The sequence below is a fragment of the Onychostoma macrolepis genome, chromosome 19 (genome assembly GCF_012432095.1).
Source record: "Onychostoma macrolepis isolate SWU-2019 chromosome 19, ASM1243209v1, whole genome shotgun sequence".
Taxonomy (NCBI): Eukaryota; Metazoa; Chordata; class Actinopteri; order Cypriniformes; family Cyprinidae; genus Onychostoma; species Onychostoma macrolepis.
Window position 1 is genome coordinate 30,498,356 of NC_081173.1, and position 20,057 is coordinate 30,518,412.

General features: G+C 37.7%; 1 protein-coding gene across 1 annotated transcript; it reads right to left on the minus strand.

The window, feature by feature from the left end:
* Positions 1 to 4,939: 4,939 nt before the first annotated feature.
* Positions 4,940 to 19,558, minus strand: LOC131526016 (H-2 class I histocompatibility antigen, K-B alpha chain-like). Its single transcript, XM_058754074.1, has 6 exons — positions 19,206 to 19,558; positions 10,334 to 10,642; positions 9,837 to 9,917; positions 6,018 to 6,260; positions 5,645 to 5,914; positions 4,940 to 5,278 (listed from the first exon to the last, which is right to left on the minus strand). Exons 1-6 carry the CDS (start codon positions 19,258 to 19,260, stop codon positions 4,980 to 4,982), a joined length of 1,257 nt encoding a protein of 418 aa, XP_058610057.1. The 5' UTR covers positions 19,261 to 19,558; the 3' UTR covers positions 4,940 to 4,979.
* Between the last annotated feature and the right edge of the window lie 499 nt (positions 19,559 to 20,057).

A 20,057-nucleotide genomic window follows, 5' to 3' on the forward strand; every position in this document is an offset into this window, starting at 1 on the left:
AACAAACGCTATTCTCCATAATGGTGACAAATATACTTTTCAATAAAACCAGCATCTGTACCTCTGTAATTCTCAAAAACTTTTGTAGAAGTCTGACAGAAATAAGGTCAGTCTGGTTAGTAATAATGATGCTAGTAATGCTGTTTGTGGAGTTGTTTAATCCTCTTCTGCTGAGATCTTCAGAGATTTAATGTCTTTTATTTGCAGTTGTTTTGCAGGCTGTGGCTGGAAGTCAATAGTAGTTGTGTTTCTGCTCGTCTCTTTTTTCTTTAGCAGGTGTTCGTCACTAATGCTCAATCAATACTAGTTTAATCACTTAATTATCTAATGAACTGCAGTGCTGCTTCAGTCTTATTTTTAGCACTCTGTAGTATGCATACTGAGCAGTGTTCATTTCATTGTTTCATCTGGGCTGACCCATGTGGGACCCTCATGGAAACCGAGGACAAAACTGGCTGGGGCCCAGTTAGATAGCCCAGGAGCCACCCATCTGGGCCCCACATACGTTTGTTGGCTGGGATATAACATGCACGCACAGTTTACCGGCAGCTTTAATCGCCTTTTTGGTAACTTCATGCCTTAACTGACCACGACATTGCATCAACGTAGTTTATTTCGCACTTTGATATGAATTGATGCAGGCTACAGCGTGCGCCGGTTTCTGCTCTTCTTTGACTCGCACCTGGCGCTGAAGTGAAGCTGGTCACTGACTACGTTTACAAGGACATCAATACTCCGATTTTAATACGATTAAGACAATACTCTGATTAAGAGTCTACCATGTAAACAGAGATTTTTGATGACCTTAATCCGGCTAAAGTCATAATCGAAGTAAACACAAATCGAATTAAGACATGTGGAGTATTCCTATTTTAGTCGCATTATTGAGGTGCAGTACAGACATGTAAACACCTTAATCAAACTATTACCGTCATGTAGGACTTTTCACCGCATTTTGCGACAGGATACACACACGGCAGTGATCAACCGTTTGACGGCAAATAAAAGAGCTTCAACACCGCCGTCGTCTGTCTGCGCGTACAAATAATTAACTGCACTTGAAGCTTTCATAAAATTAAAAATGAAACACCCAAAACTATATATGGCATCATCACAAAGATGAACTATATGTTTATGCGTGAAATTCTGGAGAGGACGTCAGATGGCGTCACATGGCGATGGCGATGGACATAATGACGCATGCCATTAATCGATCTATGTACTATAACATGTAAAACGGGAACATGAAAGGATTATTCTAAAATCAACTCATGTAAACACCTTAATCATAATATTGTCTTATTCAGAATAAGGTAAATAATTAGATTACTGATATCCATGTAAACGTAGTCACTGATTGATGTGATCGTAAAAACGTTCTGCAACTGAATAAATGCACTTCTTGTCAAGAAAAAACAGACCGAAACAGCAGTTTTGAGCGGGGTGGCTAACCCTAGGCTCCGCCCCTGGGTTAACGGCGTTAAATAATTTTAACGGGTTAAACTGAAAAAATTAATCGCCTGCGTTAACGCGCTAATTCTGACAGCACTAATATATATATATATATATATATATATATATATATATGTTAGTGCTGACAATCGATTAAAAAAATCTAATTAATCCCCCCTAACATTAAAGTTTTTAAATATACTTTTATATTGCAATAATTTCACATTCAATCTTCAAATGAATGTACAAACAACATAAAGACAGTATATTTTTTAATATTTGTTTAATGGCATCTTTTTTTTTTTTTTTTTCTTAGGACTGAAGGCCATACCAATACTGATTTCTCTATAAAATTGCCCCCAATATTTACCTATTGACTATAGCCATTCAACATTACAGTATAATTGAGAGATATAATTTTTTACATTTATTAGACTTTTAAAAAATAACTTAACTCTTAAACTTAAAACAATCTTCACATAAACCCATTATTATAAATGTCATATTTACCTGTGTCTTTCAGCAGAAATATACAGAAATTGAAATTGAAGTTATCAAACACTAAATACTAAATTAAATATAGATGAATCCTTAAAGCTATAAAAGTTATTTTTTCCTCTTTTTTTTTCTTTCTTTTTCTTTGTCCTTTGATGAACAGACATCACAGTAGCTTTTTATTAGGTTGTTTTGGCTGTCATTTCTTTAAGAGCTGTCGCTGCTGAACATGACGCAGATCTGACACGCATTGTATTTTCTCTCAACTCTCATCACCTTTTCTGACACACTTCAGGTCTTAAAGTCTCTATTAATGAGTTAAATCAGGTGTGTTAGATGAGGGAGACAGTGCTGGGCTGCTCCAGGAAAGTTTTGAAAACCATTTTAGAGACATGTTCTTAAATGTGACTCATAAAATATATTAGGCTACATGCACGCAGCTACGCACAGTTTTAAGGCAGCTTTAATCGACTTTTTGGTAACATCATGACTTAACTGACCACAACATTGCATGCTCGTAGTTTATTTCGCGCTTTGATATGAAATTATACAGGGCACGCTACAGTGTGCGCCAGTACCTTTGTGCGTTAACAAGCTTAACAAGATAAGATACAAACTGACTACAAACACCACGGGAGACGGGAAGTGACAAATTTCATGTAACAAAAACAAGAAGGAGCTGATTTGTGAGGAGAGCAATCAGGTTTATTTTCTAAAACTAAAACAAAACTGAACACCTCAAAATTGCAAATAAATAAATAGTCTGCCATCCTTCTTGGGAACGAGGAAGTAGCGGCTGTAAAAGCCTGACTCGCTCTGAGCTGGGGAAACCGTTTCTAAGACGTGTGCATCCTTGCTCTGAACCGAGGTGGAGACCAGCCTGCTGAAATGCGGGGGTCTTCGAGCGAATTGAAGTGTATAGCCTCATTTTATTATCCCCAAAACCCAGTCTGACACTCCGGGGATGGCCTGCCAGGCCTTGGCCCGTGTGGCAAAGGGTTTGATTGGTTCGAGAAACGGGCCGCCTTGTGGGGACCCGATGCTCGTGATAAGTGGAAGAGGAAATTTGCTCTCTTTTTGAGAATGTTTGTGTTTTATTCTAGCGATCGGTAGTGTGGGCACTATGTGAGAGGACCCAGGGTTTACAATAGTGCTTACCATAAACATATTGTCCTCGGCACCCGGAACCGAACGGAGTGCTTGGAGGCAGAACAGAGGTCGCTTGGGGGTTGGTCCGGCTGCAGCGAGACATGGCCCCCTCCTCTTCCTGTTCCACAGATCAGGAGGACGCCTGAGGCACCTGGTCCAGCACTAACTTGGGCCGGGGTCCCTGGCCCAAGTTAGGAAATGGATAGCATCTGGCAGAGCAGGAGTGATGACGGGGCTCTGGCATAGGAGCTGATTGAGCAGCTGGAGGTGCGGGCTTTGCAGGCTGCTGAGTAGGTGCCGTCTTGGGGCGACTGGAAGCAGCAGACGAGCTGGAGCTCTTTGGCAGGAAGTGCTGCATAGCCTGGAACGACTTGTGTGCCGTAGTGAAGCGCTCAGCAAAACCCTCAACTGCAGGTCCGAACAGGCCAGTGGGGGAGACCGGGTAGTCAAGGAAGGGGACCTTATCCGCATCCTTAATCTCTGTGAGGGTCAGCCACAAGTGACGCTCGAGCACCACTAGACTGGCCATGGACCTGCCAATCGCTTGAGCCGTCATCTTGGTGGCGTGTAGAGCCAGGTCGGTCGCACTGCACAGCTCCCTAAAAGCTGCGGGGTCTGGGCCGGACTTGTCCATGCAGCGGAGGAGTTTGGTCTGGAAGACCTGGAGGGCCGCCATGGAGTGAAACGCAGAGGTCGCTTGTCCAGCCGAAGAAAAGGCTCGTCCAGCAAAGGCTGAAGTCGTCCTACACGGCTTAGATGGGTGGGCGGCCTTTGCCTTCCAACCGATGGCCGTGGGCGGGCAGAGATGCACAGCTACCAACTCATCCAGGAGTGGCACCTTGTCATACCCCTTAAGAGACATGCAGGCGGGCCGAGTAGAGGGCGCGCCGTGACCTGGTGATCTCATCATGGACCTCGGGGGAAGAATGGTGAAGCTCCTTGACGAGGGGCCTAAAAAAAGCGTCCCGGTAAGAACCACTCATCCAGGCGGCTGCGGGTGGGCTTCTCAGGCGGGGACCACTCCAAACCCAGCTCCTCCACAGCTTTAGACAGGATAATTCAGCATCCATGCCTGTGCTGGCTGCGCTGGGCTCTGCAGACGGCAGGGGGTGAGTTGTGAGATGAGCCCAACAGCTCCTCCGCATCTGAAGCCACCAAAGACAAGCTGTCATCCATGGCGTCACTCTCACTCCCACCGAAAGAGATCAGATCGCAGAGAGGCGAGACCCATATCCTCGCAATGAGGACATGATGTCTCGGTGAGTGCAGCTTCAGCGTGGGCGGCGCCCAAGCATGAAACGCACTCGCCGTGACCATCAGCGGCGACAGCAACGGCACAGCATTTACAACAACGCCGGAGTAATTTGCTCTTTTAGATAACGCTAGATGGCGACAGGGGATCCGGAAGACTCGGCTGCTGCGGACGCTGAAAGTCAGCGGCGGCGGAGTCAGCTGAGCAGAGAGAGGTCTTGATCCGCTGCGAGGCGTTTCCACAGCGAAGCTTCAAGTAACGAAACACCAGAACATCGAGTCAAAAGATCAGAAAGAACTATTAAAAATGCCAGAAAACTGAACAGCAGTGGTTTTGTTTGTTGATCTCATTTCACAATAGACTCTTTTCTTAATTACTCTCAACATACTGCTAGTTTTTTCATCATTTTGCATTTGGGACAGACAGTGAAATTACGGATGGAAAATGATCATTTATTTATTTATTTATTTTACAAATGTTTGAACTTTCTGATGCAAAAAAACTTTATAAGCTAAACTCCAGAAACACAATACGAACATCTGAAAATATATTTAATTTACTTACTTTAATTACATTAAAAACAATCAACACTACTCCTACAGTTAGTAAAAAAGTTTTAAGCATAAAAGTTTTATTGATATATGGTCCACACTGTTAAAATCGGTCGTGCCAGAGTCAGACTGCTGTGAATGACCAGACAGTCATAAAACCCTTTGTGATTTACATCAATCTCCACACTGGTTCTCATCTGAAAGGATCCATCAGTATTTGGTCTGATTCCAGATGATATTTGGTTCCCAAGAACGGTTCCGTCCAATGTAATGTTCATCTCAATATCTCTGGGGTAGAAACCAGTGGCCAGACAGCTCAGAACCAGCTTACTGTGATCATCGGACACTTTTGGCACAAAGACATGAACATCTGGTGGAGCTGGAGAAGAAAATAATAATGCAATTAACAAACAAACAAACATTTACAAACACCTTGGTTTGGTCTCTGATAATGAGTATAAGCTCTTTTAATTTCTTCTTTAATTACATCAAATTAGTAGATATCAAATAATTTAGTAAGCTGATGTGAGTCAAACTCATGGAATCAAGATGAACATCTAAGAAGTTGATAAAAACCAAGCATGTAAAAAATCTTTTTTAAACAGTTTTTTAGGAGATCAGTACATTTTCAACTGATTAGTATTTATTTGTCAGTAAATTATGATTAATTGCCTCTGTATCGAGACAGACTTAGAAACAACTTCCTTAAGTTATTGTGTGAAAAACTGATCTTATTAAAACATACTCATTTTAGTGTTGTTAAATGTGGAGATCCAGTTTATGCAGTTCTTGAGGTAATGCTGCAGGAACTGGTTTCGTTCTGTTTGCTGATCCCATTCCCTTTTAGTTTCTTTAGCTTTGGGGTTTTTATCAATCCACTGCAGAGTGTCAGAATTAAAGGCAATGAAATCCTCTCCATCAAATCCATATTCATCAAAAACTCTCAGACTCTTCTCTGATCCATCAGGACGTTTCTCCAGCTCACAACCAATTGTTCTCTGAAGAACATGGAGCTCTACAATCACAGAAAAACATTCATGAGAAACTTACAGTACATAAACAAATGCATGCGATTTCACAACATATCTGATAATTGATGAGTAAAGTGTGAAACTCACCAGAACACTGTGAGTCTGTGCAGTTTGACAGAGTGTTTAACTGATGGAGGAACCAGTCTCTAGACTCTGGTTCTTCAGGAGCATTGATCCAGTCATCTTCAGTCCGACTCGATCTTTTCCAAACTCTTTCTTCATTACTGTATTGAGCGATCTGTCTGTCGTCACACACACACACAGCTTTGAACACAGGATGAGTGTTTGCTTTGCAAAAGGCTGCAAACTTGTAGCGGATGAAGTGTTTATCTGGTGAACACAGAAAACACAAACAACAACGAAAATATGACACACAATGAGAGGCAAAATTATGTTTGATAAAAATATCTTAAATATGAACTTAAACTGTTTGTAATAATTTCATTGTAGCTGTCATCTGTTGATCAGAAGGAAGTAATGTATGTGGAAATGAATGAACTTTGTTCTTACCTTGCCTCGCATCGCTTAGAAAAGTATAAGACAACAAAAAAATGAACAAGACCATTTTTATGTCTATAGAAAATGTTTTAAACCAGTCTATCAAACATTTTTGACCTGACATATTAAAGACGAGTGCCCTGTACGTCAACAGCAGACTGCACTTCCTCAGACGTCACTAGCAGTCGACACCATGGCGGCTCTAGGATATCATGGTGCTAAGGGAGGACTTAACTATGGAAGCCCGTTTTCCACAACTGAATAAAAAAATAAAACAAGGTAATTTTGACTTTAACTAACAATTGTGACTTTTTTTCTCAGAACTGCAGTTTACATCTTGCAATTCTGGGAAAAAAAAGTCAGAATTGCAAGATGTAAACTTGCAATTGCGAGAAAAAAAGTCACAATTGTGAGATATAAACTTGCAATTCTGACTTTTTTTTCTCAAAATTGCGTGATATAGACTCGCAATTTCTAGTTATAAAGTCAGAATTGAGATTAAACTTGCAACTGAAAGAATATAGGCCTTTTCCCCTCAGAATTGGACTTGATAACTTGCAATTGTGAGTTTAGATCTCACAATTCTGAGAAAAAAACAGTCATAATTGTGAGATATAAACTCTCAGTATGTAAGAATAACAAGTTTATATCACACAATTCTGAAAAAAAAGTCAGAATGGCAAGAACCAAAGATGACTGTGCACTTGTTTCTTTGACAAATGAAGTCTATATTAAACCTTATTTTTTTTTTCATGTTTTTAATGACTTTTTTATTTTTATTGAAAGTGACACTAAGAGTAAAAAAAATAAAATAAAAAATAAGCCTATAAATGCACTTGTATAAATGCACCAATGCGATGACTGGAGATTTTTGCTTAATAATAAATTAAATTTTTTGCCCATACCTGGAATTAGTTTAGGCTGTCATTTGTCATAGAGAAAAAGGGACCAATCTTGGTCCACAGATGGAAGGATGAGAGAGGAGGACTTGTGGGATTGCACTAAGGGCAATAAGCGTGGGACTTGATAAAGTCCCAAAGGGGAATGATGAAATAGTTTATGTATCCCACATAAAACAATTGTAGAAATAGTTGGATTATTATAAACACCAGACATTTTTTGAAGGCCTTATGTCCTACATGACTGTGAAGGAAGTCACACAGGAAAGAATGAGATTTTAGCTTAAGTTGCTTGTGGTTGGCATCTGTATTGATACTAAGTTGCTCTTCTAGGCCACATGGCCTTCAAACATGGTCCTATGATAAACAATATTGAGGAAACACACTGAATAATCACTTTTGTGATTATGTTTGGACACATGCTAGTCTGCCACACTTACAAGACAGAACAACGTAACCAGTTAATGAGAAGACCATGGGAAAGGAGTTAGGGAGTGTTGGGAGGAGAACACCTGTAATACGATCATTGGTTGAAAACTATATAAAAATGTGAGCTGTGAGTGAGATGGCCAGATGTTCAGCAGGCATCTCAGCCTTTTCTCTCCTCCAATAAAGTCCAATTTTGTCCTCTGGAAACTGAATATATTTTGCAAGACTTCTCCACTACACGGTTCAGCTCTACTTCTATTTGTTCCAAGACAATTAGATGAGAAATGTTTTAATTGTCATTTTATTTACACTTATATTTTGTTTTTCTCTGATTACAGACACTGCATTAAGTTGAGCTGAGAGAAATGTCCGATATCAGTGAAGATCTTCAGACCTTCAGACATCTTGTTGCACCATGGCCAATACACAAACACACACTCACACTTATTTTTTTTAACACACTTAAGACATTTATTTCTTATATGAAACGCACACTGAACACAACACATTGTCAAAGCAGGTACATTTTGCATGAGTCAGACACTTTTATCAATAACACTTAACACTGCATTCAAATCTATATATCTGATCCCTGGAAATAAAACTCATGACCTTTGGATTGCAAGCACCGTGATCATGATTATGCAAGTTACAGTATCCCTGTATCACGTGGAGGGAGACTTGCTCTTTTCAGCCGGCGGAGGAAGTGTAGGCGCTGTTGTGCCTTCTTGGAGAGTGACATGGTGTTGGTGGACCAGGTGAGATCCTCTGTGATGTGCACCCCCAGGAATTTAGTGCTGCTGACTCTCTCCACAGTCGAGCTGTCGATGGTCAGTGGGGGGTGATCAACGGAGTTTCTCCTGAAGTCCATCACAAGCTCCTTTGTCTTACTCACATTGAGGGACAGGTTGTTAGTGCCACACCATTCAGCCAGCTGTGCCACTTCCTCTCTGTAGTGTGTTTCATCATTGTTGCTGATGAGACCTACCACTGTTGTGTCGTCAGCAAACTTGATGATGTGGTTGGAGCTGGACTTGGCAGTGCAGTCGTGGGTCAGCAGCGTGAAGAGCAGCGGGCTGAGCACACAGCCTTGTGGGGCACCTGTGTTCAGTGTGGTAGTGCTCGAGGTGTTGTGGCCGACACGGACTGACTGAGGTCTTCCGGTTAGAAAGTCCAGGATCCAATTACAGAGGGAATTGTTAAGGCCCAGCAGGTTGAGTTTATTTATGAGCTGTTGTGGGATTATTGTGTTGAATGCTAAGCTGTATTTGTAAACTTGCTACATAAAGTATACTTAAAAATATACTTGAACTTTACTTAAGTATACTACTTTTTGGTAAGGGGTATAATGCGACATACATTCACATCAGATGTTAACTCTGCAGTAGCGTTACACTCACAGGACACTGCACTTATGTGCAATCACAAAAGTACATTATTTGCATCTGCTTAAACATTTAATTCACATGCTGTTCTGACATGCATTTTTTCTGAGCATATACACATGAAGCGCGTGCAGACCACACACTAAAAAAAATGCCTGATTACTAGACTAAGTTAGGTTATGAACTCCTTTACTGTCTGTTTTCAAACTGACATGTAACACTGTAGCATTGATCTTTTAGGTTCTACGTGCACCTGACATTAACATGCATTTAAAAGAGCACTTTTGATCATGCCACCGATGTGATCTGGATGCTTTGAAACGTTTCAAGAATCTCTCACTCGCTGGACTGAGGATCTGTACAATCACTTCAACTTATTTGGGTAACGTCTCATCTGAGCTGGGAAAGATTATAAAGAATATAAAAACTTATCTTGAGTGCATAAATACCATGCATGTTCTATGTTTATGTCAAGCTGCAATGATGCCACACTTCACATTTGTTTGGTAAATATTAAATCTTACTTGTAGTCTGTCATTAAATGAAATTCAAATAATCAAAATAATCAGAATCTCACCATCATAATCACCTCACCGTGTTCACATAGTTCTACCATCATATACTGTCAAACTGTTCATACATATATTTAAAAAGAGATTTAATGCAGCAATGATCATTGAATATTTAGAACTTACCTTTGGACCTTTTCAATTGGTAGTAACCAATTAGAGAGAGAAATATAACTACAGCTGCTGCTATTCCTGCTGTAATAGACACTAAATAGAAAAAAAAGAAAAAAGAATGCATGATAAAAACAGAGTTTAACCTTAATTGTTTGTGCCAATTACACTACATTATTTAAAGGGCTCATGAAATGGAGAATCAAAATGTCCTTGATATTTACACATACTTTACAATAAAATCTCAAAACTGTCTCTTCAGTTTATATACTTCTGAAACAGCAGAATATCGATGCAAAAGATCAAACTATTAAAAGTGTTCAAAACTTCATAAGCTAAACTCCAGAAACATAATATGAACATCTGAAAATACATTTCATGACCCCTTTAATTACATTAAAAACATCAACACTACTCCTCCTTCTACAGTTAGTGATTTGTATTAAATCTTCACATTATAATTGCAAAAGCAGCATTAGTGTATGATGGATATTCTAATAATATTCACTCACCACTAAAGTTTTGTTGATATATGGTCCACACTGTTAAAATCGGTCGTGTCAGAGTCAGACTGCTGTGAATGACCAGACAGTCATAAAACCCTTTGTGATTTACATCAATCTCCACACTGGTTCTCATCTGAAAGGATCCATCAGTATTTGGTCTGATTCCAGATGATCTTTGGTTCCCAAGAACGGTTCCGTCCAATGTAATGTTCATCTCAATATCTCTGGGGTAGAAACCAGTGGCCAGACAGCTCAGAACCAGCTTACTGTGATCATCGGACACTTTTGGCACAAAGACATGAACATCTGGTGGAGCTGGAGAAGAAAATAATAATGCAATTAACTAACAAATATTTATAAAGACCTTGGTTTTGTCTCTGTGCTTTCTGTGCTCATTCAAAGGCTCATAATCAGTATAGTAAGTAGATATCTAATAATTTAGTAAGCTGACATGCAATCTGTGACAGTCAAACACAGCAACACAGAAAACACAAACAAGAACAAAAACATGACACACAATGTAAAATGACTGCCGAAATTATATTTGCTAAAAACATCTTAAATATAAACTTAAACTGTTTATAACAGTTTCAATGTAGCTGTCATTGTTCAGGTGCACTGTAAAAAATTGCTGTAAAAAAACGGCCATATTCTGACAGTAACATCCTGTTTTTTCATTACAACAGTAAAATTCCGTAAAAAAATAATGAATTCTGGGTAATATTTGTTGTTTTCGAGAAAGTATCCTTCTGCAGGCCTGTGAAGTAACAGCGCTCAGAGTCGACACTCAGAGGCTGTGTTTCAAATCACACCCTACACCCTCATTCACTATTCCCTATGAGTTTACTAATATAGTCCACCTGACAGAGAGAATGAACACTAATGAGTGAATTCAGCCAATGATGAACAGCTGCTGTGAACAAGCAGAATCACTGGAGAAAAGAGAGAAATGAAACTACAACTGACTTCAGACACAGCCTTAGATGAAATCAACTGAAATAAAACAGCAGAGGATGATTAAACAACTCCACAAACAGCATTACAGTTTGACTTTATTTCTGCCACATATCAATAAAATTACTTGAGAATTAATAGACATTTAGATGCTTTATTGAAAATGATTTGTGTGACCTCACCATTATGGCGATCAGCGTTTGCTTTATTTGGGCTCTTGACCCTTGCACATTTAATGTTAGATTTGTTTTGGTTGTTGTAGTTGTGTTAGTAAAAAGCATATGTTATAACAACAAAAAACAAAAAAAACAAAAAAAAAAATTGTAGGTAAATGTTTTTGGGTTGTAATCATCATGAAGCGACATATTTCTCTGACCCTATTCTGTCTTTAATGAAGTGGTGTGGTTTTTTTTTTAAATTAGTTTCATGTTCTGATGTGTACTACGATACTACAAAGCAATCTATTATGAAAAATTGTAAAACATCTTATGCACAAAACCTTCAATACTACGGCATAACTAAGACACATACAGACATCAAGAATCAGCATATGAATCTCAACAATGGTGAGTCAAAATCTTCATGCTGCAATGCATGCTGGGTACCAGCACAGTACAAAACTCATCTATGACTCCCAGCATGCATTGCGACATGAATAAATTATGCCACTGAATTGTCCTCTTATTTTCTCTAATTCTTTCTATTTGCTTTTATTATTGCTTTTGTTTTTGTGTTGAGTTTTAGTAGCGGGTTTTGTGATGTTGATCTGTTTATTTATTTTGGTTGATTGTCACCACTGTTGAGATTCATACGCTGATTCTTGAGGTGTGTGTTTCATAGCACTTTAGAGCTTTTTTTTTTTTTAAATTGTCAGTAATGTTTTTAACAATCTTACATAAACTAGAGCAAGATAATGAGCAGACTGTTATTACATCACTTCGTTAACAGAGGAGACACTGGTGAAAAAAATTGTCAGTGAATATATATTTATGAACATAACGTTTAATGATGATTATGTCATTAGCATAACATAACTAACAATATTACAGATTTTGTTTCTTTCTTTTTTTTTGTGCCATAACACGTGTTTTAAAACACGTGTTTACAACAACCAAAGAAAAGTTAATGTTAAAAAGTCAAGGTTCAAGAGCCCAACTAAAGCTAACACTGATCTCCATCGTGGTAGTTAAAAAACAACTTGCATTTCTGTGAACTTCTGACAGAAATAGCATCAGTCTGGTTAGTAATGTGTGAAGTAATGCTGTTTTAGGAGTTGTTTAATCAGATATTGAGAGATTTAATGTCTTCTTTATTTCAGCTGATTTCATCTAAGCTGTGGCTGAAGTCAGTTGTAGTTCTTGTGTTTCTCTTTCATTCAGTGATTCTGCTTGTTAACAGCAGCTGTGCATCACTAATGCTCAATCATCACTTAATTAATCACAGAATTATCTCATTAACTTCAGCACTGATTCAGTGTTACTCTAACACTCTGTAGTGTGCACACATTATAAGTGTTCATTTAAAACCGAGGATTTTGTTGTGGGGTTTAAAGGGTTAAAGATGTAAGAAGAGAAAAAAACAGCATGAAATGTAATTTAACAGCAATAAACTGTAATTAATTTACGGCAACAAACTGTAGAAAAACAGTACTTTACTGGCAACCGTGCTGCCAGTAGATTACCGTTAATTCAAAGAAAAACAGCAATTTACTGTAAAACGTAACAGTCAGATTAACCAAACGAAAAAAGTTATTTTTACTGAACTATTAATGAAGGTCCACAGAAAACAGTTATGCAAAGTCATGAATTGATCAGGAGAGTAAATATTAATCTGAACTGTATTAATGTGTTTTTGTACAAGAGAGATCTGTTAGTTTAATGTAGTTTTGTGGGTCACCGTTGTGCTGGAGAGTAGAGCCTGTGCTTCAGTCAATGATGAGCCACAAACACTGATGTTCTGCTGCTTTATTTAAAGACAGTAACTGTGCATTTGCTTAAGCAGCAATGATCTTTTTGTTAAGTGCTCCAGCGCATGTGCTGTAGCTGATGATGAACTGAAACAATTTGAGTTAAAGACATGTTTTTAGTTAATTAAAGTGTTTGCAGTTTTATACTAAGAAATATATTTTCTCAGTGGACTCAAATGATATGAGTTCACATTACTAACGCCATATGAATACTAATATTTTAAACTCGAACTGTTTGAACCAATTGGAGCAGAGTTCATTTCCATGGTAGAATAACAGTAACAGGCTGTAAAAATGAAAAGCTGTAAATTAACAGTAGAGGGCTGTAAATTAACAGTACATTACTGGCAACTCTGCTGCCAGTACATTACTGTTATTTAACGGCACAATTTTTTACAGTGTGGAAGTGCTGTACAGAAATGAATAAACTTTGTTCTTACCTTGCCTCGCGCAGCTTAGAAAAGAATATGACAAAAAAATGAACAAGACCATTCTTTTGTCTTTAGAAAATGTTTTAAACGAGAGTCTGTCAGCCATTTTTGATCTTGAATATTTAGGATGAGAACCCCGTTCGTCTATGCGAGAAAATGGAAGCTGACGCAAGTCTCGCTGCAGAGATGAATTTGTATTCAAGACGGCTGGTAAGAACTATGGTAAGAAACATCAGTCTGCAACATCAAGCAACAAAACAAACTGCTCTATATAGCTAAAAATAGCTGAAGGTGGATGAAACTGGAAGTCACACACACTGAATTAACCGCCAAATTTGCCTGGCAAAGGCAGGTTGATTTACTGCTAAATGACGTTGATGTCATTGGGTAGAATTGGTGGTTTTTTAAAAGGTAGTCTGAAAAGCTGCCAATCTTGCAACAACATTTGCTAAGTAGTTCATCTTTCGATTCTTAGAGCTTGAGCAGTTTTGAGCTTGAGCAGTTCATGGCTCAGTAACAAATATAGACATTACATATTACCGTATTAACTGTATGTTGTTATTATATGTAGGCATCTTTGCCGTAAGGGGAGGAGTCACGCAAAGGGGAGGAGCAACTCAAATATTTGCAGCACCCAAGTTTTTGCTAGCAGTTCAATTTGACCTATTGTTCATAATTGACCAGCACAAATAGAAGTTATAACATTTGGTAAATCTGATGAAAGACAAATTCATTCTAATAAAATAAAAAGATTTATGTATTTAAAAATACAAATGTATCAAAAATAAAAATAAATTTTGCCTCAAACGAGCCAACTGAACAGAAGTACTCAATGTACATACTGTACACATATACATTACAGTACTTACCCTGAGCATGTATGTCAAACTGTGTGTGTGTGTGAGAGAGAGAGAGAGAGAGAGAGAGAGAACACATTTCAGCTTATGTTTCTTTTTTTCTGTTGTAAATGTTTGTTGCACATTTTGATGCCTGATGACAGGTAGAGGACTCCCACATAAAGCACTGTCATGATAATAGTGTTCCATCCAGAGCCAAACTGTTTCTAGTTTTGGTTTTGTTCAAACCCACCATGAAAAACACACTGCATCTGAATTTGAATTTGGGGAAGCCTCAGTGCTTTATATGGGAGCCCCTTCCCCTGCCATCAAGATGTGCAACAAACACAACAGAAGAAAAATAAAATCATAAGCTGAAATGTGTTCTCTCTCTCTCAATTTCAATTCAATTCAAATTGCTTTGGCATGACATACTTGGATACATATTGCCAAAGCATTGTACATAACAGAATAAAAAACAAATATACATCCATAAATAAACAAAACAAAATACATCCATATATATTTATATAAACATTAATGGCACTACTAATGCAGATGTGTTCACTCTTTACTTCTTATGGCATTTATAAATATGTTGTGCAACCAAAGAGGAAATAGGTCCTTCACAAAGTAATATTCCTAGTTTGTCATGTTCATGGAGCAACTGGAACTCAGGAATAATCTGCTGTATTTGTCTGTACAGTGCGTCTCTTAAGGACGTGTATTTGTCACAGTAGAGGGGGAAGTGTCCCTCCGTCTTAACTGATCCTGATCTACATTCGTTACAGATTCGCTCTTCTTTAGGTGACCACGTCTTTTTATGTCGTCCTCTTTCTATGGCCAGCTGGTGGTCACTCAGTCTGTACTTCGTCAGTAAATGTCTGTGAGTTATATTCCTGACTGAGACCAGATAGTCAGCCAGACTGTACTCTCTGTTGAGTTTCAGATAACATTGGAGACGACTTTGGTCTTTGGTTTGTTCTTTCCAATGCTGTATATATGTCTCCTTCTCTTCATTCATCATTTCTTTGATTTTCCAGGTTTTTCAGGGTCAGTGATATTGAGTGCTTGGTTAGTCAGATCTGACACCATTACACAAAGATGACTTTTTTGAGCACTCATTTTTTGTGTTTTTAGTGCTTTAAAATGAAGAGAGTCTTCAGAACTAGAGTGTAAGTGGATCCAGAAGTTTAAAACTCTTGTTTTAATGATTAGATTCAGAGGGAGACGGCGTTATTAGGTGTGTTTCTGTGCACATGAAGGATGCTTCTGCAGAACTCTACATGCAGAGCTTCTGAAGGGTGTTTGTGCCAGTCTTTATGTCTGTAGTTACTCGTTGGGCCCCAGATCTCGCTTCCATACAGGGCAATAGGCAGTATGACACTATCCAAAATCTTTGTCCAGATTCTGATGGGGATGTTTATTTTGAATAATTTTGTTCGTATGGCGTGCAGTGTCCTGCAGGCTTTTACAAGTAATGTTTTTATTGCTATATTGAAATTCCCAGTGGGAGTTAAAACCAGACCAAGATAATTATATTGTAAAGCACGTTGAAGTGTGGTGGTGTTTAAAGTAAATATATGTTTATGTTCTAGATTTCTGGGGTTTTTTTTCTGAAATATCATAATCTTAGTTTGTTGGATGTTGATTTCTAAGTTCCAATCGTGGCAGTATTTAGTTAAAATGTCAAGGTTGTTCTGGAGACCTTCTGGTGTTTTAGATAGAATTAGCAAGTCATCTGCATACAGTAAATATTTGACTTCTGTGTTGAATAATTGTAGTCCCGGGCTGTCTGATTGGTCCAGTAGATCTGCCAATTCATTGATATATATGTTAAATAAAGTCGGGCTGAGGCCCTGTCTCACTCCTCGCTGTTGAGAAAAATAGTCTGTCCTTTGCTGTCCAATTTTTACTGCACATTTATTTTGGTTATACATGTTTTTAATTAAGTCATATATTTTACCCCCTATGCCACTTTGAAGGATTTTATAAAATAATTAATTATGCCAAATGGAGTCAAAAGCCTTCTTAAAATCTATGAAGCATGCAAATATTTTTCCCTCTTTCTTTTGGTGTACATGTTCATTTATTAATGTGTGTAGTGTGTGAATATGGTCAGTCGCTCGATGTTTAGGGAGGAAGCCAATTTGAGATTTGCTGATGAAATTGTGCTGCTTTAAGAAAGATGAAATCCGAGAGTTGATTATAGAGCAAAATACTTTTGCCAAATTACTGGTTACACATATCCCTCTGTAGTTATTAGGATCTGTTTTGTCTCCACTTTTAAAGATAGGACAGATGAGTCCTGTGTTCCAGACCTCAAGAAAAACGCCTGAACTCAAAGTCAAGTTAAAAAGTTTGAGTAGTGAACTCTGAAGTTCAGGAGAGCTGTTTTTAAGCATCTCATTTTTTATGTTGTCAGGGCCACAGGATTTCTTACATTTGAGGGATTTCAGTTTTCCATTAAGTTCTTGTTGGGTTATTGGATAATCTAGTGGATTTTGGTTGTTTTTGATACATGATTCAAGAGCATTCAATTTTTCAAGGACTTTTAACTGGTTGGGATTATTCAGAGAGTCAATTTGATGTGTATAGAGCTTCTCAAAATAATCTTTCCAAATTTGACCATCTTGTATGGCTAGTTCTTGTGGCTTTGTATTGTTTAGACTGTTCCAAGTGCTCCAGAACTGATCAATTGTGTTTTCAATCTTCTGAAGTGTGTTGTTATAATAATCCAGTTTCTTCTGTCTCAGTGTGTTTTTGTATTTCAGAAGTTCTGAGTGCTTTAAGCGTAATTCTGAGTTGACTGGATCTTTGTGTTTTTGATTTGAAATTAATCGTAGCTCTTGTCTTATTGTTTTACAGTCATGGTCAAACCACTTTTCAGAAGGTTTTTGTTTAGCTCTGTTTTTGTGTTTATATGTGGTAGTTTTATTTAAATTAGCCTTTTTTTGCTATATTTTCAAAAATGTCATTAATATGTTTAATTGCTAAATTTATTCCTATCCAATTATTATCATATGCTGAATTATTAAACAGTGTTATGGAATTGACTATTTCATTAGACTTCAATACTTTAATATATGTTACAGGATAGCTTTCCTGTAGCTCAAATAGTAGAGCATGGCGCTAGCAACGCTAAGATCATGGGTTCGATTCCCAGGGAAAGCAAGAGCTGATAAAATGTAAAAAAAAAAACTGTAACTTGAATGCAATGTAAGTTGCTTTGGATAAAAGTGTCTGCTAAATGCATAAATGTAAATGTTTCAGCAGCATTATGAGTCCATCTATATGGTGTTTTGAGCTTATGTAGATGAATTGGCTTTTTATGAATTTCTCTTGATTTGATATTTTCACCTTTAATGCAGAGATTGATCTGGTTGTGATCAGACAGGGGTGACTGGGCTTTGACGGTAAGTGCACTGAAATGGGAGGGGCTTATATTTGATATGGCATAATCCACAACACTGTTGCTGAGACTTGAGCTATAGGTAAATTGTCCACAGGAATCTCCTTTGATTCTACCATTGAGGATATAAAGACCTAAAGTTTGACAAAGGTGGGCTACCTCTTTCCCATGCCTATTGACTCCAGTATCCTGGTTGTTTCTTCTAGGTAGAGTACTGAAGAGATCTTGGGGTAATTGTGTGAGCAGATGTTTATCTCCCGAGTTATCAATATAGTCCAATTCTAAACCAGTTTGAACATTTAGATCTCCACATAGCAAAATTTCCCCCAGAGTTTGATATTGATTAATTTCTTCCTGTAAAGTGTAAAACACTTCGTCGTCGTAGTATGAGGAATCTGATGGAGGAATATAAATTCCACAAATAAAAAGGTCTTTTTCTAGAATTCCAAAGCTTTTATCCAATTTTAACCAAATGTGGTTTTTGCCTTGCTGTACTGGTGATGTAAAAGGGGCAAGGTCATGTTTTATCCAAATGACTAAACCTCCAGAATCTCTACCACGATGTATTGAGCTGAGTTTCCAGGAGGACACTATGATTTCAGAGTAACTTGCAGGACACTGAGTGGACACATCTGATCTACACCATGTTTCTGTTAGAATTACGATGTTAACATTTGTGATGGTATTTAAAATATCTGTGTTTGTGCTTTTTGATCCAAATGTTTTAGAGCACAAACCCTGAATATTCCAAAAGCTGATATTTTACATTTTTATATGATAGGTTAAGTAGTACTGCTGTTTATCTGGAGCAACATCTCTCTCTCTCCCTCTCTCTCTCTCTTTCTCACACACACAGAGAGAGAGAGAGAGAGCTTGACATACATGTTCAGGACAAGTTCTGTAATCCTACTGTGTGTGTACAGTATATAGATTGAGCACTGCTGTTCAGTTGGCATGTTTGGGGCCAAATTTCTTTGTATTTTTGATCCTTTTTTAAATATGTAAAACAATTTATTTTATGTGGATGAATTTGTCTTTTCTCAGATTCACCAACTGTTATAACATCTCTAGTACTTTCCTTTCAGGAAGCCAAAGCTAAGTTAAAGCTTCTGGTTGCAAAGCAGTTGGAGTTTTTTTTTTTTTTTTTTTGTTTGACTGCATCAATAATACTTTAGCATGAATTTGGCTATATTCCCCATCATCAGCTCTCACTATCTTTTCACAGGCATGTGATTTCGTAGAGGAATCTTAAAATCGAAAAAATAAATGAAGGGGTTACCTACAGCATTCATCGGATCTTTCTCTTCCAATTTACACTCCATGTGCGCGCGCATCCATGTTGCTTAGTAACGAACCAGCTTGAGGCAGAATCGCGTAATTTAAACGGAAACAACAACATCCTAATTTCTGATTGGCTGGTAGGTGGCATTTAACTCTATAACTCGAGAGTCGAGAGAGCTATGAACTCGGCAGAAAACTTACCTCAGTATTCCCACATCTATTAATTGTATATTAATTGTATAGTAATTGCAGCGGGACAAGTTATCCCTTCTCAGCGTGAGAAATACAATGTGTGGCGTGAGAGCGTGTGAACTGGTTGAAATGCGTGAGTCTCACTCCGATTGCGTGAGATTTGAGAGCCCTGAAATTATTTAAAATTATATGGGATCCAGTATGATAGATCCACAGATTTATTTATTTTTTTAATTAAATATTTTCTTTTATTAAATATTTATATTTATTTTACTTATAGCAATTTATAATGTTTCTTATAAAAATGTATACAATTTCTATTTTCTAATAAATGCTTTTCTTTTCAACGTTCTCTTCATCAAAGAATCCTGAAAAACTAAATAAAGCTATCACTGTAAATTACCATTTAAAAGACATAGCCTACATTTTTCTCACTAATGCTACTTTCATAGGTTGCATTTTATATCCTAAATATGCATAATTACATAATATGTTTACACATTTTGCATTCTTTTTTAAAATTAGAAATAATTTGAAATTACACAAAATGTTCTGTTCACAAGTGTCATTTACCTTGATTTTTCTTTGTTTTCTTCACTCCTCTCCTGATAAACAAACAAACAAAAATATCAGGGCCAACAATGTTTGAAATAGCATG